We start from the raw sequence: 23,768 nt of genomic DNA, 5'->3' as shown, positions 1-23,768 counted from the left end.
TTTCTGTGAACTATTTCACAGGGAAGAATATACTGTATATCATTTAGTCTTCTTTCTTTTTACTGCCATTGTGAAAATACAGCTCATTAAGCTACTACAGTGGGCTTCCCAGGTTGCTCAGTGGTTAAGAATCCACCTGCCAATGCAAGAGACGCAAGAGACATGGGTTTGATCCCTGGGTCAGGAAGATCCCCTGGAGAAGGAAATGGCAACTCACTCCAGTATTCTTGCCTGGAAAATTCCAGGCAAGACAGGGGAACCTGGTGAGCTACAGCCTATAGCTTAGTCACTCAGTCTTGTCCAACTCTATGACCCCATGGACTGTAGCCCACCAGGCTCCTCTCTCCATGGGGATTTTCCAGGCAAGAATACTGGGTTGGGCAAGCTGCCTTGCCCTTCTACAGGGGATCTTCCCAAACCAGGGATTGAGCCCAGGTCTCCTGCATTGAAGGCTGATTCTTTACCGTCTGAGCCACCACGGAAACCCAAGAATCATAGAGTGGGTATCAGGCCTACCTGATTCCCTGAGTTACCAGGGAAGCCCGGGCTACAGCCTATGGGGTCACAAAGAGTTGGACATAACTGAGCACACACACACACAGCTACTACTATGGTGAGGAGGAGTAAATTATGTGTAACATAAAATTCACTGTTTTAACCCTTTTAAGTGTACAAGTCAGTGGCATTGAGTACATATACAGTGTTGTGCAACCATAGCCACTGTCCATTTCCAAAACTGTTTTGTCATCCCAAGCTGAAATTCTGTCCCGATTAAATACTTAACTCCCATTACCCTATCCCTACAGCCCCGTGAAAACTATCTCTATTAATTTGACTAATCCAGGGACCTCAATAAATGGAGTCTTACACTGTCCTTAACTGTCTGGCTTATTTTACTTAGCATAACGTTTCAAGACTCATCCATGTTATATAGCATGTGTTAGAATTTCATTCCTTTTTAAGACTGGATAATATTTCATTGCAGTCTGTATCTTTCTACTAGCTACTGCAGTTGAGAAAGAGTTGTGAGTTTCAGGTAGCATAAATAAGTTATTAATTCATAATGTGATCAAAAATTTAAGCATTATCATTTTTAAAAACATCAATCCTATAAGTGAGCAGTGCTTTGTAGTATACATCAATGAAAGCTTTCTCTTGCTTTGTTGTTAAATGCAGCATTAGATATAACATAAGACATTAAGCCTTAAATTAACTCTAAAATATCTCGGTGCCAATCACTTTCTTCTTTTCTCTGTTACAGATCCAGACTTTACTTACCTAGGAGGTATTTTAAATCCCATCCCAGGTTTAGTATATTACCTCTTTTTTTTTCTCTTGGCATCTTTGATTAGTCTTATTTTCCTTTGAACATCATTCATCTGTCCTTTCTAGATTGCCAGTTTGAGCTATCAGGAGCTGATGGGATAGTGCGTTCTAGTCAGGTAGAACAAGAGGAAAAGACGAAACCCGGCCAAGCGGTTGATTGCATATGGACGATTAAAGCTACTCCGAAAGCTAAGGTAGTATTAAGTACGCAGTCACTTCTGAGGATGATATAATAAGATGTGATTTGTACATTGTGTTATTTGGTTCATGCAGATACCTACTGGTTAGTTAAACTGATGTTGCAACTTTTTTTAAATTTTATTTCAGTCACATTATTGAACACCTAACATCAGCATTGTTGTAGTTAAATAAATTACAATATAAACTTTAGGAATATTACACATACATTAATATTCTTATTTTAAGATTCTTAAAATCTGTGTATTCCTAACCAGACAGTACAGGTATTGATCAGTGTGATCATAGATTCATAAACATCTTTATGAGGAGGTAAAACAGGCCATAAGAGGTTGAAGTGTCTTGTCAGAGATCTCAGTGTTGGTTATAACAGTGTCAAAACCAAAACACAAATTGTCTTAGTTCTTAGAACATTGAACATTAGAACTTAGAACATTGTCTTAGTTCTGTGTTCTTATCATGCTGTCCTCTGCTAATCGTGTAGAATTTTTATTGGAAAGTACCACAGGGAAGGATGCTTTTATATAACTGACAGATTGAGACTGGTTCCTAACTACTGCTGCTTTTTGCTTTTAATTTGTACTTCTGGGAATAGTAACAGTTAAAATTGTATTTATTGTATGTATAATGTAAAAAGAGGGGAAAAAAGTGAGGGTAAGAGAACAAACCTTTAAAGAATTAACAAAAATTTAAAGTTGCTGGTAATGTGATGGATTAGATAACCTGAAAACCTACCTGTTACAAAACACCTAGAAACATTAAATAATATGTAATAGACATCCTTTTTAAAGCATAGATAAACCCCCCAAAAGAAGATAATTCTTATTAACTAGAAGTGCAAGAACTATAAACCAGAGCAATAAGCTGAAAACTGCAATTGATGGTACAAATGCCAAATGCCCCTTGCTGATTTCAGTAACCTGTAACTACTCGGGTGAACGTGCCAGGAGCCTGATATTACCCACACGGAGACAAATAAAAGGCCTAGGGTTCATGTGGCCTTTGCGAGGTTCACCACATAAAGCTGGAACCCACAAAGGGAGATGGTCGCCATGAAATGGTAAAAAAAAGTCTTCCATGAGCACAAGTTGTAACAAAAGAAGCTTATCTTTTGGGGCTCAGTCTCAGGATGGGGGTGAGGCTGAGGTCTCCCCTGACAGTTGATACCTAGAAACCTATCTTTATTAGTTTGGGGTGCAAATTTATGTTCCATGCTCAGCCCAGGAATCACTTAGCCCCAAAATGAATAAAATGGTCCTGGGCTTATTACACCTTTTGACTCATCTGGCACAGATAAATACAAATAGCCATGTAGGCCACAAGATTGCCATAGATAAAACAATAGACCCCCGAATTAGCGTCTAGGTGAACAACTCACCGCAGGTTGAGTTAGCAGGCGTAACAGCAGGAAGTTCCTTAGATCCCCAAGATCTGAAGTGTTTTAAATATCCAACAAGTAGGTATCAAAATATGAGAAAGAAAAATACCAAGGAAACTTTAAAAATAACCAAACAGATCTTCCTCAAGTAAAAAGTATAGTATTGAGAGATAGATTTGAGAAAATGACCCAGAAAGTAGCTTGAGGATGGGAGACAGTGGCATTTATTAAGAAAATTGTAAGAAATAACAAAAGGCATTGACATACAGTGATTCTCAAAGCAAGGAAAAAAAGTGTTACTTGACCCTGAGTTACAATCGGCATCACAGACAACACAAATATCTCCAAAACATCTAGAGGGAGAAGAGACTACCTAGAAAGAATAACAAAGGAATAACCAATAGCAAAATAGAAGCCAGAAAGCAATAGAATAACATCTTCAAAGTGCTAAGGGAAAAAATTAACCAGCAATCTGAAATTCGAACATTCCATGTCCAACTAAACTGTCTTTCAAGAATGAGGGCAAAATTAAGGTATCGGGGGCAAAAATAATCAAACCAAGTGCTACGGTTAAAATCCAAATGTATCTGTTTTAGGTTAACTACAGAAAATTTTGAAAATACAAAAACCAGAGAAATAGATACTAAAAGAGCTAGTATAACTATTAAAATTGAAATCAAGATGGTCACTAATTCATAAGGAAGATATATTTTAAATTTTATGTATTAATATAGCCTCAAAATACACAAAACATGAATTGACAGTTGTCAAGGGAAAATTGTGACAAATCCACAATTATAATGTGTAATTTTTTTAACCTCTCAATAATTTAATCAAACATGCAAAAAAAATTGTCAAGGCTTAGGTTTAAACATCACAGTGTGCCTAATGGAACATGGTATCCTAACTCCCAACATTCAGAGATTTTACATTCTTTACAGGCATGCATGAAACATTTATGGAAACTGATCCATACACTGGATGGAAAAAGGAAGTCTGACATACACACCAGTGCTTGGTATCATACAGAGCATTCTCTGACAAAAGTACAATTAAATTAGCAACCAGAAACCAAAAGATAACTTTAAAACCCCATATGGTACTAGTAAAGTTGGATAGTTGCTTGTAGATCAGTGAAGTTAGAACCATCTTCATACCATACATACACAAAAATAAACTCAAAATGGCTTAGAGACTTAAAACAAACTTTGAAACTCCTAGAAGAGAACATAGACAAGCATTCTCTGACATAAATCGTACCAGTGTTTTCTTAGGTCAGTCTCCCAAGGCAATATAATAAGCAAATGGGACCTAATCAAACTTACAACCTTTTGCACAGCCAAGGAAACCATAAACAAAATGAAAAGACAAGCTACAGAATGGGAGAAAATATTTGCAAATAATGCACTAACAAGGGCTTAATTTCCAAAATATTCGAACAGCTCATACAACTCAACAAAGAAACAACCCAAGCGAAAAATGGGTGGAAAGCCTGTATAGACATTTCTCCAAAGAAAAAATATAGATGGCCTGTAGGCTTGTGGAAAAGTGCTCAACATTGCTAATTACTAGAGAAATGCAGATAAAAACTACAATGAGGTACCACCTCACACTGGCCGGAATGGCCATCATTTAAAAGTCTACAAATAACATATACTAATAAGGGTGTGGAAAAAAGGGAACCCTCCTACACTGTTGGTGGGAATGTAAGTTGGTGTAACCACTACAGAAGAGTGTCCTCAAAAAACTAAAAATAGAACTACCATGTGATCCAGCAGCCCCACTCTGGGCATATATCCAGATAAAACTATAGTGGGTTCCTGTGTTCCTGCTGCTGCTGCTAAGTCACTTCAGTCGTGTCCGACTCTGTGCAACCCCACAGACGGCAGCCCACCAGGCTCCCCTCCCTGGGATTCTCCAGGCAAGAACATTGGAGTGGGTTGCCATTTCCTTCTCCGATGCATGAAAGTGAAAAGTGAAAGTGAAGTCGCTCAGTCGGGTCTGACTCTTAGTGACTCCATGGACTGCAGCCCACCAGGCTCCTCCATACTGGAGTGGGGTGCCATTGCCTTCTCCGTCCTAGCAGCACTATTTACCTTAGCCAAAACATGGAAACAATGTAAATATCCATCAACAGTTGAAAGGATAAAGATGTGTTACATGTATGCAATAGAATACTACTTGGCCATAAAAAAAAGCAAAATAATGCCATTTGCAGCAACATGAATGGAACTAGCTATTATCATACTAAGTGAAGTCAATCAGAAAAAGATAAATACCATAGGATATACTTACATGTGGAATATAAAATAATACACAAATGAACCTGCCTGCAAAACAGAAACAGACTTACAGACATGGAGAGCAGTGGAGAACAAACGTTTGATTGCCTAGGAGGAGGGACAGTGGGGCAGAGATGGAGTGGGAGTTTGGGGTCAACACATGCAAACTATTACATGTAGAATGGATAAACAACAAAGTCCTACTATATAACACAAGGAACTATATTCGATAGGTATAGTTGAGTTAAACCATAATGGAAAGCAGTGTCTTTAAAATGTGTATATCTACATATACACACATGCCTATATATGTGTATAACTGAATGGTACAGCAGAAATTAACACTGTAAGTCAACTTCAATTTTAAAAAAATGTTCAGAAATAATAATATATCATCTAGTAATTGATACATCACAGAAGAAATTAGAATGAAAATTTGAACACATTCATAAAAAAAAAACTTAGCAATAGTGAAAATACTACATATTGTAACTTGCAGGATATCCCTAAGTGTACTTTAGGGAATTTGTGATCATAAATACTAATTTTAGAAGAAGAAAAAGATTTAAATTTAATAAGCTGAAGAATCCAAAGAAAGGATAATAACAGAAGACCAGAGATAAATGAATTTCAAAATTTACGGAAAGGAAGACTCAACAAAACCAAAAGCTGGCCTTTTGTTTAAAAAAAAAATAGCAACAAGCATACTTCTGGCAAGAGTAATGTAGAAAAAAGACAATATTAGAAGCGGGAAAGGTCATTCACTCAACTACAGCTGATTTAAAAAAAAAAAAAAAGCATTGTAAGACAAACTATGAAGAATACTTGCTGAACAACAGCAGCAAAGAATAGCATTTCCTCAATAAATAACAAAGGGAAAAAGAAAACCAGCAGGGGAGTGTACAGATTAAAAAAGTACAAGTCAAATGGGTTTGGATTCAAACAAACTACAAAAGGCAAGGAACATTAAGAGACAATTAGAAGTCTGAACACTAGAATTTGATACTAAGGAATTATTCATTTGGTTAATAATAGTATGAAGTTATTTTTTAACATCTTTAACCTTATATATGAAACTAATTACACATAAAATGATATCTCTAGAATTTGTCTTAGAATAATATGTGAGGCAGAAGTGAAAGTATGAAGGGTGTGAATGTGAAAGTTGCTTAGTCACGTCCGACTGTGCGACCCCATGGATTATACAGTCCATGGAATTCTCCAGGCCAGAATACTGGAGTGGGTAGCCTTTCCCTTCTCCAGGGATCTTCCCAACCCAGGGATCAAACCCAGGTATCCCGCGTTGCAGGCAGATTCTTTACCAACTGAGCTATCAGGGAAGATAAAGCTAAAGTTAGGGAATGGGTAAAATGAGTTTATGACACTATTTTGTCTGCTTTTGTGTGTTTGAAATTTTCCGTAATCGAAATACTTTAGATTGTTCTTTGCTAATATATTTGTGAACAGTCTAAGTGAACAATTTACTGAAATATATAATGTATGTGTATGCGTACATGTTTACATACATATAATTTATCAAAGTCAAAGAAATAGAAAAGCTAAATAAACTCTTAACAAATTGACAAAACTGATTTTGTATTAGATTGGTACAAAAGTAATTGTGGCTTTGCATTGTTAAACTTTGCCATTTGATACTGGAGTACATTCTTAAATAAATGTTGTATTATAATCATTTTAATATGCATTTCTCACTGTATTTTTTGCTAATGACTTTATTACTTGCTGTTTATTTTAGACTATAGAAATGATATTAGACAAAAAGCATTTTTGAGCAATTTTCTTATTTTGAGTTCAAAATGGGTCAAAAAAGCATCAGAGACAATTCTCAACATCAGCAGTGCATCTGGCCCAGGAACTACTAATGAGCGTACAGTGCAGTGGTAGTTCAGAAAGTTCCACAAAGGAGATGAGAGCCTTGAAGATGACCATAGTGGCTGGCCATCAGAAGTTGATAATGACAAGTTGAGAGCCATCATTGAAGCTGATCCTCTTAGAACTACACAAGAAGTTGTCCAAGAACTCAACATCAACCATTCTGTGGTCATTTGGCATTTGAAGCAAATTAGAAAGGTGGAAAAGCTTGATAAGTTGATAGCTCACGCCGCTGCTAAGTCGCTTCAGTCGTGTCCGACTCTGTGTGACACCATAGACGGCAGCCCACCAGGCTCCCCTGTCCCTGGGATTCTCCAGGCAAGAACACTGGAGTGGGTTGCCATTTCCTTCTCCAATGCATGAAAGTGAAAAGTGAAAGTGAAGTCACTCAGTCGTGTCCGACTCTGTGCAACCCCACGGACTGCAGCCTACCAGGCTCCTCCGCCCATGGGATTTTCCAGGCAAGAGTACTGGAGTGGGGTGCCACTAACCACAAATCAAAAGAATTGTTGGTTTCTCTTATTGTACTCAACAACAGCAACCATTTCTCAGTTGGATTGTATATGACAACCAGCAAGGACCAGCTCAGTGATTGGACCAAGAAGAAGCTCCAAAGCACTTCCCAAAGTTAAACTTGTACCCAGAAAAGGTCATGGTCACTGTTTGGTGGTCTGCTGCCAGTCTGATCCACACAGCTTTCTGAATCCTGGCAAAAGCAATCCATCTGAGAAGTATGCTCAGCAAGTCAATGAGATGCACCGAAAACTTCAATGCCTGCAGCTGGCCTTGGTCAACAGAATGGGTCAATTCTAATATATAGTGGAACTACATGTAATATTGTTCTGTATTTTCCAAGTCTACTGTAAATGTGCTATCATACTTTCATAACGTAAAAACATAAAAATTTTATAAAAATGAGCCTTGTTTTTCTCCATAATATCTGATTCTGACTACATGTTGCACAACGTGCTTCAGAAGGTGAATGAATCAGAGGTTTTGCCTCATCCAGCGTATTCACCTGACCTCTAGCCAGTGGACTGCCACTTTTTCAAGCATCTTGACAACTTTTTGCAGGGAAAACACTTTCATAACCAGCAGAATGCAGAAAATGCTTTCTGAGAGTTTGTTGAATCCTGCAGCATGGATTTTTATGCTACAGAAATAAACAAACTTGTATCTTGTTGGCGAAAATGTGTTGATTGTAATGGTTCCTATTTTGTCTAACAAAAATATGTTTGAATCTAGTTATAATGATTTAAAATTCACAATCCAAAAATGCAATTACTTTTGTACCAAGCTAATACTTAAAATATGATAACAGAAAAACTGCCCTAATTAGATTTTACCAAATATTTAAGGAACATGCTATATAAAACTGTTATATAAACTGTTTTAGAAAACTGAAGAAGAACTTTCCCCAGCCTGTTTTATCAAAACTAAATAGATAGCATGAGAGAATTTTAAAACAGAGACTTATTTGTAAAATGAAGGAGAGAGAAAAAGACCCAAAAGACTAAGTAGCAACAAACTAAACCTAACAAGTATTTTTTAGAAAACTTGACCAAAGATGGGCTTATTTTTGACATTTGTGGACAGCTTACTGTGAGAAAATAGAAAATCAAATGATATGGTTTAGCATATTGACACATTAAAGGAGATAAATCCACATATATCAATAGATGCAAAAAATCAATAAAACTTAAAATCTATTGATGAATGAAAATCAGTAATTCCAACATAGGATATATCTTCAGCATGATGAAAAATATCTTCTAAAATCCTATAGCAAACATCATAATGGTGAAACCTTAAAATCATTTTCTTTAAGCTTATGTCTATTGCCAGTACTTTATTTGGTGGTGGTCAGTGCAACAAATGAATGCAGTGACGGATTTTATTTTCTTGTCCTCCAAAATCACTGTGGATGCTGACTGCAGCCATGAAATTAAAACATGCTTGCTCCTTGGAAGGAAAGCTATAACACACCTGAAAAAGCAGAGACACCACTCTGCCAACAAAGGTCCATATAGTCAAAGCTATGATTTTTCCACTAGTCATGTACAGATGTGAGAGTTGAACCATAAAGAAGGCTGAGGACAAAGAATTGATGCTTTCAAATTGTGGTGCTGGAAAAGACTTGAGAATCCTTTGGGCTGCAGGGAGATGAAACCACTCAGTCCTAAAGAAAGTCAACCTTGAATATTCATTGGACGGACTGATGCTGAAGCTCCAATACTTTGGCCACCTGATATGAAGAGCCAGCTCATTGGAAAAGCTTCAGATGCTGAGGAAGATTGAAGCCAAAAGGAGAAGGGGCAGCAGAGAGTGAGATGCATCACAGACTCAATGGATGTGATTTTGAGCAAACTCCGAGATAGTGAAGGACAGAGGAGCCTGGTGTGCTATAGGCCATGGGATCATGAAGAGTCGGACATGACTTAGCGACTGAACAACAATGTGACAAGAGAAAAAAAGTTCATCAATTATAAAAATAAATTGCTTTCCAAAAGTAATTTGAAAGTGAAACACAAAATCATACCAGGAAGTAATTTTTCAAATTATATTGAAATACAGAAAAGAAGACCTACAGAAATGGGGGAAATCAGAGAGACATACACCATTTTCATGTATGAGAAGATGGAAATGTTTATTCCCAAATTAATCAATTTAAAATTACAAGCCAAATCCCCATAGGGCTTTCTGAGGGAACTTAGCAAGCTAATTCTGAAATTCACATAAAGAGGAAAGGGTCCAGAAGAACCATGACAATTTTGAATAAAAAGAAAGTGAGAGTACTTACCTTTGAGATGATACTGTGGTGGTTGGATGGAATGCATTTATCACTGGGGTATGCAAACTGATAAAACTGAATAAAGTATCAAAACATAGGACCTCGTATGTATGGAAGCTTAGTATATAATATTATAGCATGCTAGATCAAAAGGAAACACTTAATAATTGATGTTACAACAATTGACTATTGATGTGAGATAACCTGTTTTGCACTTGGCATAAATGTTAAAACTAAAACTTCTAGAAGAAAATACAGGAGTATAGTTATGGAACCTTTGGCTGGGAAACAGTTTATTAAAAACAGAAGACACAAAGTACAAACCATAAAGGTAAAATTTATCAATTTTATTCCCTTAAAATAAGTGACTTCTAGAATCAGCCAAGATATTATAATCCTACTGTAGCTTATGGCTCTTATTATAACTGAAAACTAGATAGAGTACAGAAAGCAATTGCATGAGGATTCTGAAAAGTAACCATTAGAAAGTGGGTTGGAAGGGAAGTATTCAAAACTTGAATACTAATACCCCCTTTTGGGGTTAGTATTCAACTAACCCAAACAACAAACTACTAGTTGTGGGTTTTTTCTTTCTCTTTGTAGAACAGACAGCAGGTATAGACACAGAAAGTTTGCTAGCCAGAACACTGAGAGAGGGGCCCCCACAAACTGGATGGGGCTTCCCTGGTTGATTTGTTTTTTTCCCCTTACTAACTCTGCCCAAGGTTAGCACCAGTCACAGCAGCTATAGTAACAACTAAAACCCCGAGAGAAACCCCATGTCCTAACTGGTGGACTTTAGGAGAACATAAGGTGATGTATGGAGGAAATTCCCATTGTTCTTGTTTTTTTTCCTCTTTGTGCTTAGTCACTCAGAACTCACAGCAAATCGGGAGACTAAAAACTGAGGAAAATTTATCTTTCTAGCCAGCAGAGGAACCAGGAAGAGGGAACCAGGTTATCCAGAGAATGAGAAGGAAGCCTTGGAGAGCAGGGAGCTAGAGAAAGGAAGGTACTAATTCTGGCTTAGCCCTGAGCTACATATGCACGCAGCAGGCCCGCAGAAACACGGCAAAGGTATTGAGGACCACAGTGCATTGTAAACACTGCCCAGGTGCCTGAGCAGGGTATGCCTCGGGCAAGTCTGCATGGCATAGCAAAGGCCTTGACAACTGAACCAGCACGTGGAACTCACACCCAGACAAAGAGGCAGTACATGCAGCCTGAACCGCACTGAGTAGGCGTCCTGAAAAGCAACAGAACTCAACATTTTCCACAGGTTTTTAAGGACCCAGAGTCTCAATATTATATTCAAAATGTCCAGGATATAATTTTTTAATTACAATATAAAGAACCAGGGAAATGTGATTATTTCTGAAAGGGGAATACAGGAGATCCCAACCCTAACAGTAGTCAGATGACAATTATCAAAAGATTTTAAATCAATAATGTAACCATGTTCCATGAGATAAAGGTAAACATTCCTGAAATGAGTGAAAAGATAGAACTTAGCAGAGAAGTAGAAACTATAAAAAAGAACCAAGTGGAAATTTTAGAACTGAAGAAATACATCTTAAATTTTTGAAGAAATTATTCAGTGTGTGGGCCAATATAAGAATGAAGGAAAGGCAGTAAACTTCAAGAGGGTTCAGTAGAAACTACCTAATCTGAATTGAGAAAAAAAGATTGAAAATAAATTATGCAAAAGCTTTAGGGACCTGTGTGGACAATTTCAAAAGATGTAGAATTCATGTAACTTAAGTACCAGAAGAAGAGGAAAAGATGTTACAGAAAAAACATTTGAAGAAATAATTGCAAAAAATTTGGTGAAGGACATAAATTTACAGATTCGTGAAGCATAGCAAACACTAAACAGGATAAAAAACAAAATACAAAGCCTAGTCATATCAAATCAAATTTCTTGAAACCAAAGGTTGAAAGCTTTGAGATCTGACAGAAATAATGCATTATATAAGGGAACGACAATTTAAATATTCAGACTATGGATTTCTCTGCAGAAATTATCAAACCCAAAGACTGTGTATCAAAACCTTTAAATGCTGAAATAAAGAACTGTAAAATTCAGAATTTTATATCCAGCAGAAATATCTTTTCAGAAATGAGGGCAAACAAAGACAGAGCCCCAGCAAAGACAAAGAATTCATTGCCTGCTGTTGCTGTGAAGTCGCTTCAGTTGTGTCCGACTCTGTGCTAGCCCATAGCAGACATGCTATAAAAGAAATGCTAAAGGAAGTTCTTTAGATAAAAGAGAAATGGCACTAGAATGAATCTTCAAATATCATGAATGAAAGTGGGGAATATGGTAAATAATTATGGTAAATGTAAAAATACGGTGTACAGAAATGGTAAATAATCTGATATAAACCATTTTACCAATATCAGGAACAAGAGAGGATATCATTATAGACCCTCCATTAAAACAGTGGACCTTTCTGTGCCCAAATTGAATGTCTCAAATGAAATGACAAATTCCTTAAAAGCCTCAAGCTGCCCAAACACATCTAAGAAGAAATATGTAATCTGTATGACTATGTATTTGTAATGAATTCACAGTTTAGAACCTTCTTACAAAGAGAGCTCCTAAATGGATACACAAATTACATCAAATATTTAAAGAAGAAATGATGCTGATTCTTCTTAGTCTCTTCCAGGAAGTAAAAGAAGAGGAACACTTCTAAATTCTTAAGACAAGCATCACACTGAAACCACCAAAGACATTATATGGAAACTACTGATCAGTATTCCCCCTATGATGTTTTGCTTGATAATAGGAAATACATATATTTGGTGTTCATCCCCATTTCTGGCACAGAGCTCACAAAACCCTTGAAATTTCCTGAATGGTAAGAGCAATGAGAGCATCTTATGTTAACAACATTTAGTCTCTTATTCTCAGTTTCTGAAAATGTTTCAGAGCCTTTATAAACCTGAAGTGGGTGTGTTGTTATTAATAACAAGCTCCTTTCAACCACAAGTGAGTTTATTTTAACGAGGTGACTTCTGGAAATCCATTGAATATGGAAGCTCATTACCAGGGTAGCCGGTAATCTTGTAAGTAAACTGATGTTCTAAGTCCTGTAAGCCACTTTATTAAATTAAATTAAACTTTTAAATTTAAACTATTAAACACTCTATTAAACTAAATTAAAGGAATCCAGAAATTAATGCTTTTGAGCTGTGGTGTTGGAGAAGACTCTTGAGAGTCCCTTGGACTGCAAGGCGATCAAACCAGTCAACCCTAGAGAAAATCAATCCTGAATATTTTTTTTAGAAAGGCTTATGCTGAAGCTGAAGCTCCAATACTCTGGCCACCTGATGCGAAGAGCCAATTCATTAGAAAAGACCCTGATGCTGGGAAAGATTGAAGGCAGGAAGAGAAGGGGACGACAGAGGACAAGATGGTTGAATGGCATGACTGACTCAATGGATGAGAGTTTGAGCAAGCTCCAGGAGATGGTGAAGGACAGGGAAGCCTGGTGTGCTGCAGTCTGTGGGGTCACAAAGAGTCAGACACAACTGAGCAACTGAACAACAAGAATGAGACCTTAGGAAACTCAGACTTGTAGTGAGTCAGTATCACGTGACAGCCTGACCTTGTGTTTGGCCTCTGAAGTGGAGGCCATTCCCCTGGGAGTAAGCCCTTAACCTTTGAAATCTGATGCTGTCTCTGGATAGCTGGAGTCATCACTGGATTGAATTGTAGGACACCTAACTGATATTTGAGGATTGCTGTTGTAGTGGGGGTATGCAGAGCAAAGACCCACATGTTGGAATTGGCATCATAATTGTTACTCCAGAAAACAGATACAAAAATCCCTAACAAAGTATTGACCAGTCTAAATCAACATATTAAAAAGTATAATACGTTGAAAAACTATAACCAAGTGTGGTTTATCCCAAGAATGCAAGGCTGATTCACATTTGAAAAATCAATATGATTCAATATGTTAAGAAAGAATGCTACATGATTATCTCAGTTTGTTAAAAGAATCAACACCCATTCATGATGAAAATATCAGAAAATTAAGAAGAGTGGAACTTCTATAACCTGATAAAGGATGTCTACCAAAATGTACAGCTGACACCATACTGAATGCTTTTTCCCCTCAAAATTAGCAACAAGATAACTGCCACTGAACACCATACTGGAAGTTGTAGACAGTGAAACGTGGCAAAAAAACTATTTTTCCAGATGACATAATTATCTATGTAAAAAATTAACATGAAATGTACCCTCAAAAAACTCCTGGAATAAAGAAGTCAGTGTAGCAAGGTTGGATAAAAGGCCGATAGATAAATGTCAGTTGTATTGTTTTATATGTAGTTGATACTTGAATAAGATGTGTTTGAACTGCACTGATCTATTTTCACAGAGATTTTTTTTTTTATGGATAAATACCTACTACTACACCATCAATGGTTAGTTGAATCCACAAATGTAGAACCAAGGATACTGTGGGATGACTGTGAAGTTATACATGGATTTTTGACTGCAAGGAGGGTCCACGCCTCTACATCCCATGTTGATCAAGGGTCAGTTGTATTGTCTGATTGAATATTTGAAGAATGAGCAATTGAAGTTCAAAATTAAGAAAGCAGCAATACCATTTAAAGTAGCCCTTGCCTCCCCCCACCCAAAAAAAAAAAAAACACAGCCTGTATAAACTGCAGAACCCTGATAAAAAATTAAAAGACCTGAATAAATATGTGTTTTCATTCCAATCCCAAAGGCAATCCCAAAGAATGTTCAAACTACCATACAATTACACTCATTTCTCATGCTAGCAAGATGATGCTTAAAATCCTTCAAGCTAGGCTTCAGCAGTACATTAACTGGGAACTTCCATATGTGCAAGCTGGATTTAGAAAAGGCAGAGGAACCAGAGATCAAATTGCCAACATCCGTTGGATCATAGAAAAAGCAAGGGAATTCTAACAAAACATCTGCTTCATTGACTACACTAAAGACTTTGTGTAAATCACAACAAACTGGAAAATTCTTCAAGAGATGGGAATACCAGACCCCCTTACCTGACTCCTGAGAAACCTGATTGCAGGACAAGAAGCAGCACTTAGAACCAAATGTGGAACAACAGACGTTCCAAATTGGAAAAGGAGCACTTCAAGGCTGTATATTGTCACCCTGTCTGTTTAACTCCTATGGAGAGTACATCATGCAGAGTCCTGGACTGGATGAGTTATAAGCTGAAATTAAGATTGCTGGGAGAATTATCAACAACCTCAGATATGCAAATGAAACTACTGTAGTGGTCTAAAGTGAAGGGGAACTAAAGAGCCTCTTGATGAGGGTGAGAGAGGAGAGAAAAAGCTGGTTTAAAACTCAACATTCAAAAAACTAAGATCATGGCATCCGGTCCCATCACTTCATGGTAAATAGATGGGGAAGAAGTGGAAACACTGACATTTTATTTTCTTGGACTCCAGAATCACTGTGGATGGTGACTGAAGCCACGAAATTAAAAGACAACTTGCTCTTTGGAAGAAAAGTATGACAAACCTAAACAGCATATTAAAAAGCAGAGACGTCACTTTGCTGACACAGGTCTGCATAGTCAAAGCTATGGTTTTTCCAGTAGTCATGTACAGATGTGAGAGTTGAACCATAAAGAAAGCTGAATGCTGAAGAATTGATGGTTTTGAACTGTGGTGCTGGAGAACACTCTTGAAAGTCCCTTGAACAGCAAGGAGATCAAGTAAATCCTAAAGGAAATCATCCTTGAATATCTACTGGAAGGACTGATGCTGAAGCTTCAATACTTTGGCCACCTGATGTGAAGAGCTGACTCGTTGGAAAAGACTGATGCTGGGAACGATTGAGGGCAGGAGGAGAATGGGGAGACAGAGGATAAGATGGTTGGATGACATCACTGACTAAATGGACATGAGTTTAAGCAAACTCTGGGAGATAGGGAAGGACAGGGAAGTCTGGTCTGCTGCAGCTCATGGGGTTGCAGAGTTGAACACAACTTAGCAACCAAACAACAGCAATACTGTGTATACCTATTGAGGTGGACTCAGTGGTGTTAACAGAAGTTCTTCTGAAATAGATCTGTATAAACAAGCACAGTTCAAATTAAAACCTCTGCTATGTTTTTGTAAATGTAGACAAACTGTTTTTAGAGTATAATGAAAATGCGAGGAATTACAAAAGCCAAAACAGTGTTCAAAAAATACAGATACTCACTACCTGATTTCAGATCTTCAGTAACCAGAACAGTGTGGTACTGACAGATGACAGACACAGAGATCAGTGGAACAGAACAGAACTCAGAAAAGGATTCACACAAATATGATTTATTTTTTTTAGAAATACAATGTCAGTTCAGTGGATAGTCTTGTCTTCAACAAATGGTGCTAAGAACAACCAGATAACCATATTTAAAAAAAAAAAAAAGAATTTTAACCTATACCTGTATTTATACCTTATATTAAAAATTAACCTAAACTGGATTATAAACACAAGTAAATACTGTAAAACTTAGAAGAAAACATAGGTGAAAACTTTGGGTTAGGGAAAGAGTTCTTAGATAAGACATCAAAGAAGAATCTATTTTAAAAAAACTATAAATTGAACTTCATTAAAATTAAAGCTTTTCCTTTTCACTGTTGAATGAAAAGAAAAGCCACTAAGAGAAAATATTTGTAAATCACTTGTCAAAAGATTTCTTTAATCCAGAACTCAAAACTCAACTATAAGAAAAGTACCTAATTTTAAAATGAGTAGGAGATTTTGAACAGGCGCCAGAGAATATTTCAGCATTTGAAAACTGTAAATTAAAACCACAATGGAATAGCTCTCTACCTCTATTACAGCACTAATATTTTAAAACAGACAATACCAGGCTCTGGGAGCTATATAGAGCAATTGGGAATGTGGTAAGACTCCTGGTAGGAATACAGAATGATATAGCCATTTTGGAAAACAGCTTGGTGATTTCCTATAAAGTTACCATGTGAGTGAGCAGTCTCCTGGCAGGGTAGCCAGGAGAAAGGAAAACATGTTTACACATAAAAAAACTTGAATGTAAATGTTTACAGTAGCTTTATCCATAATAGACAAAAACTGGAAACAGTCCAAATACTCTTCCGTTGTTAATAAACCGTGGTACATCTGTGTAGTGAAATCTATTCAGGAGTAATGAGATACAGACTATTGGGGAGGCAGGTGCATAGGAGAATCTCACATGCATTGTGCTAACTGAAAGAATCCTGACTCAGAATATACTATGATTTTATTTATATGAAATTATAACATTTATGGGAAAGGTGGAAATACAGGACAGCAAGAGACTGGTTGCCAGGAATTAAAGTTGAAGATGGATTTGGACTGCTGAGGAGCTGGAAAGGATTTTCGCAGGCGGAGGGTGATGGAACTGTTCTTGATTATGGTGTCTGTCACTTGACCCTGTGCATTTGTCAGAGAATTTTATATTACTTGAGATGTGATTGAATGTCTTGATGTGACCAAGTATCAACAAGGATTGAAGAATGGAGATGCTCTCAACTTGCTTTGGGAGAATAAATTGCTGCAACCACTTTGGAAGGCCATTGGGCATGCCCTGGTGAAGATGAAGATGGTCACGTCCTATGACACAGCAGCCACGCTTCTAAGTGTACCCAGGTGCTCACTGTGTGAGAGCGCAGTCAGAACGCAAGCATGTTTACAGCAATATTTAATATTTTAAAAACTGCAAGCAAGCTAAATGTCCAAAAGGAAAATGGATAAGTAGTGACTTATTTCAACAATTGATACAAGATTTTAAAATACACAAATAAAAATATACAAAAATACTATATGTTTTTATAGATACATAAATTTAAACGGAGAAGGCAATGGCAACCCCACTCCAGTACTCTTGCCTGGAAAATCCCATGGACGGAGGAGCCTGGTAGGCTGTAGTCCATGGGGTGGCTAAGAGTCGGGCACGACTGAGCAACTTCACTTTCACTTTCCACTTTCATGCATTGGAGAAGGAAATGACAACCCACTCCAGTGTTCTTGCCTGGAGCATCCCAGGGACAGGGGAGCCTGGTGGGCTGCCGTCTATGGGGTCATACAGAGTCGGACACGACTGAAGCGACTTAGCAGTAACAGCAGCAAATTTAAAAGTCTAAAAATGTACATAGTAATTATAAAAATTATACTCAAAACAGGGAATGTAGGAAAGATAGTAGGAACATAGATGGCTTTAGTTGTACAATTGACCCTTGAACGACATAGAGGCTAGGGTCACTGACCACTCGCAATTGAAATTCTGAGTATAACTTTATAGTCAACCCTTGGTATCTGAGGTTCCACATCCTCAGATTCAACCAGCTACAGACTGTATAGTACTGTGAAAGAAAGTGAAAGTGTTAGTCACTCAGTCATGTTCATCTCTTTGCAACCCAATGGTCTGTAGCCCTCCAGTCTCCTCTGTCCATGGAATTCTCCAGACAAGAATACTAGAGTGGGTTGCCATTCCCTTCTCCAGGGAATCTTCCCAAACCAGGGATCGAACACAGGTCTCCCACATTTCATGCAGATTCTTTACCATCTGAGCCACCAGGGAAGCATAGTGTAATACTATAGTCTGTGATTACTGAATACCACTTAAATGGACCTGCATATATGAAACCCATGTTCAAGGCTCAGCTGTACACAGAACTGAACTGTACAAGTCCACATATATAGGTTTTATTTGGTAAATATTATAGTGCTATAGAATCTGCAGTTGGTTGTGTCTGTAGACACAGAACCACAAATACAAAGGTTGCACTGTAGGACTTGAGCACCTGCAGATTTTGGTATCCAGAGCAGGACCTTCCTAGAGCCAATTACCCATTGCTACTGAGGGATGACTGTGCAGAGGTGAGGTGGGTTTGTGGGTTTGGGGGGTTTTTTAATATGTAATAATTATTTAAATACTTAAGTGAAATTAATACTTTCAATGTGGCTCTTTTATAAAATAGCTCATGAAGAAATGATTTTATATGCATATGTTTTTTAGGAATGTAACCTAGAATGTTAAATATTGAAGAAGGTTACTTTTAATATATAAAAGTAAATTAATTTTTTAAAGTTAACATAAAAAACACTTGACATAGAAATTGGATCAAAATTTTTTAATTGGGTTCAACTAAAAGAGTAAACAGATGATTTCATTTTAAAAGAGAAAATGTTAAAAGACCACAATAACCCTTGAATACTCAAAATGGGGTAAACTAGTTTACAGGTGATATTCAAGAAAAATTCACTTACGTATAAAAATCGGTATTCGCATTTAAGTAGTGTTTTAGTTTTATCAGTGGCCTTTCCATAAAAATAACAGCTTTCTGAGGATCTCATTGCATTTCTTTTGCGGTCTTTGGGGCCTCTAATAAAAAGCGTCCTTTTCCCCATTGGAGTTATGAACCAGTTGAGACAGTGGAGCTTCAGAATAGCCCTTTTATTGTAATAAAGGCTAGGAAGCAGCTTATAGTGAGACCTGCTAATTCCCTACCCACCAGGTCCACCTCCTACCTAAGCCTAGGCTGGAACATCCCACCTGAGGAAAGTGCATCTACAGAAGAGACCCGCTTACCCAGGTCACTGTTATTCTCATTCATTGGTCCAGGGAAGGAGGAAAGGGAAAGTGACCAAATACCATCCCTGATCCAGGGGACTCTCTCCACTTCCCTGGGAGGGTGTAGGAGTAGGTAGGAGGCCAAGAGTGTTTATGTTTAATTAAAGATCTTCTGCAGTCTGGATGAGAGAAGAGTAATTTGTGCCCCGATCCACCCATTTCAATTTGTTAGCCTCATAATGTTAGAAATATTTTCTGAAGATTAGTTGAATTAAACTATTAATGTCAATATTTAACTGTATTCACAATAGGAAAGAATGTTATTTTTGTCATATGACTTACCTTAAAACTTTGATTTTTAAAAGTTACATATTTAAAGTGCATTTACTATGGCCTTACACAAGTATGGTGTTTCTTTGGATTTAAAAAAAAACAATAGAGAGTAAATACTTCAGACTTCTTGATGGTCTTCCTGATATTCAGCTCTATCAAAACTAGGTTTTACAAACCTGTTCACTTTTTCATTGATTGCTCTTCCTAAGCAAGAATTATACTGGATAGCACATTGACACTCTCATTGGAAGACCATACAGTCCAACGGAGAAGACAAACAATAACGAATATTAGTGATACTCACCACCAGACAACCATGAGCAGAATGTCCTGGTTATATAAATGATGGAGACAGGAATGAAAACAGATTGTATATTTTAAACAAACATATTACTTCTGTGTTAAAATACATTTATGAGGTTTTGTGAAGTTTTGAAATGGAAGTACATTACCAGTAATTTTGCTCATGAAAGTGGCAAATTGGTCATTTCAAATAAGCCAGAGTTACTGGTCAAAATTTAACTCAGATATATTTTTGAGTTTTTGTTCTTAGTTTTATGTCATCAAGGTATTTGTGGGGCAGGGGGGAATATGGTTTTGTTTTATGAAGCCCTTTAAATTACAGTGTAGGTGTGTCATCATACTGCTGCCTCAGAGATAGCAATCAGCAAGGTGACCTACTAGACATCTCCAGTGGCAACCAAAGAAATCTTTATTCTTCATTCATTAAAGTTTTACTTTAGTTGTAGAGTCACATATGAACAAGCTTTAGGTTCCTTATGAGCACTATATCCAGAAATGAACCATGTATGTGAAGAGTGTGTGGATGTGTCGTGCATGCGTGCACACACATGAAAGGCATCCCAGGGAATGTGAAGACCACACATCTTAATAAGATTCAGACCAGCTTAGGTTCACATCCTCGCCCTAAGTAACCTTGGGCAAGTTCCTTAGTCCCCGTGAGCCTTAATTTCCTCCCAGCCCTTAAAGAACAGTACCTGTTTCACTCTGTTCTTTTGGAGATTTTGCTCAAGGTGTTTCTAAGCCTAAAGTCTAATGGAACTCTTCAAATAAGAATGCACATTTTAAGAAGACTTGAGTGCTGGGTAGCAGACTGCCTATGAAATTTGAGGAAAGGGGATACTAGGCAATAGAATGCTAGTGCTTATTTTGAAACTCCAGTTTAAATCTTTGCGACTAAAAATTTAGAAATTGTTAATCTATGGAGTAAAATCATAAAACCACTTACATGTGCAACAGTAGGATAGTGGGTAAATAAATGACATCATAGGAATGATTACAATTATGAAGCGATAGGTAAGTTCTGATGTGTTACAGCAAAAGCAGAGTGTGTGTATCTTAAAATTAAGCTCAGATTTTAAAAATGTGAAAAACTGAAAAAAGTTAATCATAGTAATTGTCAGAGTGAAAGAATTATGAATGTTTCTTTTATTTTCCCAGTTTGTCAGTACCGTAAGATTGTTTTTATAATAAGGAAAATATGTACGATAGTCATGCCTCGTGAAGCAAAAAATTTCTCTTTATAGACAAAACGTTTGCAAGCTTTAGGTTCCATAACGCTTGGTTCCGTTGTTAAGACAACCAAAGAAACAGAACATTAGTCTTAGTTCTTTTACCTTCTTAGGCGTCAGCCTTTTATCTATTGTTTTTTCTGTCAGCTGTTACAATTCAGTTCAGTCCATGTTACATATTGATTGGATAATAGAACTAGAAAATTAAAATGAATGTCTTTTTAAAAGCACTGTTTTTCTTTGTTTTAATGTTACAGATTTATTTGAGGTTCCTAGATTATCAAATGGAGCACTCAAATGAATGCAAGAGAAACTTCGTTGCCGTCTACGATGGAAGCAGTTCTATTGAAAATCTGAAGGCCAAATTTTGCAGCACTGTGGCCAACGATGTAATGCTTAAGACGGGAGTTGGGGTGATACGCATGTGGGCAGATGAAGGTAGTCGGCTAAGCAGGTTCAGGATGCTCTTTACTTCCTTTGTGGAGCGTAAGTAAATACTTTCTATAGCAGTGAGATGTTTGTATATGCTCATTTACTCAAAATATAGTTATTGAGCATTTCCTTTTCACAAAGACTGCTAGTCACAGAATGTAGAAGTAAGTAGGTCTTAGTGTGTATTAAAGAATTGACTGTCATGGGTGAAAAAAAAGCATAGTAATGCATAAATTGCAACACTACCAGTTAGAAAGATATATAGTAGGGACTGCAAAAAGTGGAGACTTCTCTCAGGATTTTCAAAATTAAAAATAATTATCAGTAGTATGAATTCATCTTGGTAAATAATTGTGAATCCACCAAACCATGCTCCCCAAAGATTTAGATAGACTGTTTTCTTTTTTAAATTTTTTAAAGTAATTTTAAGCTTATAAAAAGTTGTAAAATAGTAGCGTTCTCCTGTGCCCTTCACTCAGATTCCCCTAATGTTAACGTCTTACAATACCATAGTAAAGCTGAATGTTAACACTGATGCAGTATTATTAACCAGTATATAGACCTTACTCAAAACCCACTAATTTTCTCATTAATGTCCTTTTCTGATCCAGAATCGCACATTGCTTTTGTCATGTCTCCTTTAGTTTGCTCTGTTTGTGGCACTTTCTCAGTGTCTAATGACCTGAATGCAGTTGAAGAGCACTGACTAGCTACTTAGTAGAATGTCCATCGGTTTAGGTTTCTCTGATGGTCTCTCTCTCGTGAACTGAGGTTATGCGTGTCTGTCAAGAATACAATAGAAATCACATTCCACCTTTCTCAGTACATAATGTGGGTTTGCCTCACACTAACTTGGATCATCTGCCACATTTGTACACTATAAACTTAACAGTTTTTCTTTTCAAATTAATAACTCTGAGAGTATGCAAATACCCTTTTGCTCACTAACATTAGCATCCATTAATGGTTTCTGCCTGTAATAACTACTACTATAGTATTTACTTCAAGGTGGTTTTCTGTTTGCATCATTCTTTCTACATTTGTTAATTACAATTTTGTGAGGAAGAGCTATTCTTTCCCCCACATTTATTTATTCTATTTGTGTCACTATGAGCTCATGGATATTTATTTTACTCTATTATATATATATATAAAATTCTACAATAGCATTTACTTTGGTGCTAAACATCCCAGCTTTGGCTATTGGGAGCTCCTTCAGTTTGCATCCTGTACTCTTTGGGTAAGCCTGTTATTTTTTAATCGCTTCCTTTTCTGATACAGAAGGTAAGAATGAACCAGGCTCAACGTTTGTTTTCTCTTTTGAGCCTTAGAATCAACCATGTTTCCAAAACACCCTTTCCTTCTCTTCCAGTGAGAAATCTGACTCTGATTATCTACGGTATATTTATTTGTTCAATTCTAGAATATACATTGGGCTTCCCTGGTGGCTCAGACAATAAAGAATTCGCCTGCAATGCAGGAGATGCATCAATTCTTCAGTACTCAGCCTACTTTATGGTCCAGCTCTCACATCTATACATGACTACTGGAAGGACCGTGGCTTGTTGGCTTTGTCAGCAAAGTGGTGTCTTTGCTTTTTAATGCGCTATCTAGGTTTGTTATAGCCAAGAAGCAAGCGTCTTCTAATTTCATGACTGCAGTGACCATCTGCAGTGATTTTGGAGCCCAAGAACAGAAAATCTGTCACTGCTTCCACTTTTTCCCTTCTATTTGCCATGAAGTAATGGGACCGGATGCCATGATCTTAGTTTTTTAATGTTGAGTTTTCAGCCAGATTTTTCACTCTCCTCCTTCACCTTCATCAAGAGGCTCTTTAATTCCTCTTTGCTTTCTGCCATTTGAGTGGTGCTAATCTGAAGTTCTTGATATTTCTCCCAGTAATCTTGATTCTAGCTTGCTACTCATCCAGCCTGGCATTTTGCATGATGTACTTTGCATATAAGTTAAATAAGCAGGGTGACAATATACAGCCTCAGCGTACTCCTTTCCCAATTT

At 37.2% G+C, this 23,768-nt stretch overlaps 1 protein-coding gene across 4 annotated transcripts in view; it reads left to right on the top strand.

Annotated features, from left to right (window-relative positions):
* NETO2 (neuropilin and tolloid like 2) overlaps positions 1-23,768 on the top strand; it is a 65,840-nt gene that overhangs the window by 19,048 nt on the left and 23,024 nt on the right. For 2 of the 4 annotated variants that reach the window (XM_086350572.1, XM_086350570.1), the window contains exons 5-7: positions 1,262-1,285; positions 1,393-1,520; positions 21,578-21,806. In XM_086350572.1, the coding sequence (XP_086206698.1) occupies positions 1,262-1,285; positions 1,393-1,520; positions 21,578-21,806 (381 nt within the window). Of the gene's footprint in view, positions 1-1,261; positions 1,307-1,392; positions 1,521-21,577; positions 21,807-23,768 lie in introns of all 4 variants that reach the window. The other 2 variants (XM_086350571.1, XM_086350569.1) reach the window with 1 other exon arrangement.

Source organism: Bos grunniens, chromosome 18, assembly GCF_055505025.1.
Source record: "Bos grunniens cultivar Pamir isolate PY7600 chromosome 18, Bosgru_T2T1.0, whole genome shotgun sequence".
Classification (NCBI taxonomy): Eukaryota; Metazoa; Chordata; class Mammalia; order Artiodactyla; family Bovidae; genus Bos; species Bos grunniens.
This window is presented reverse-complemented; position numbering and strand designations above follow the sequence as displayed.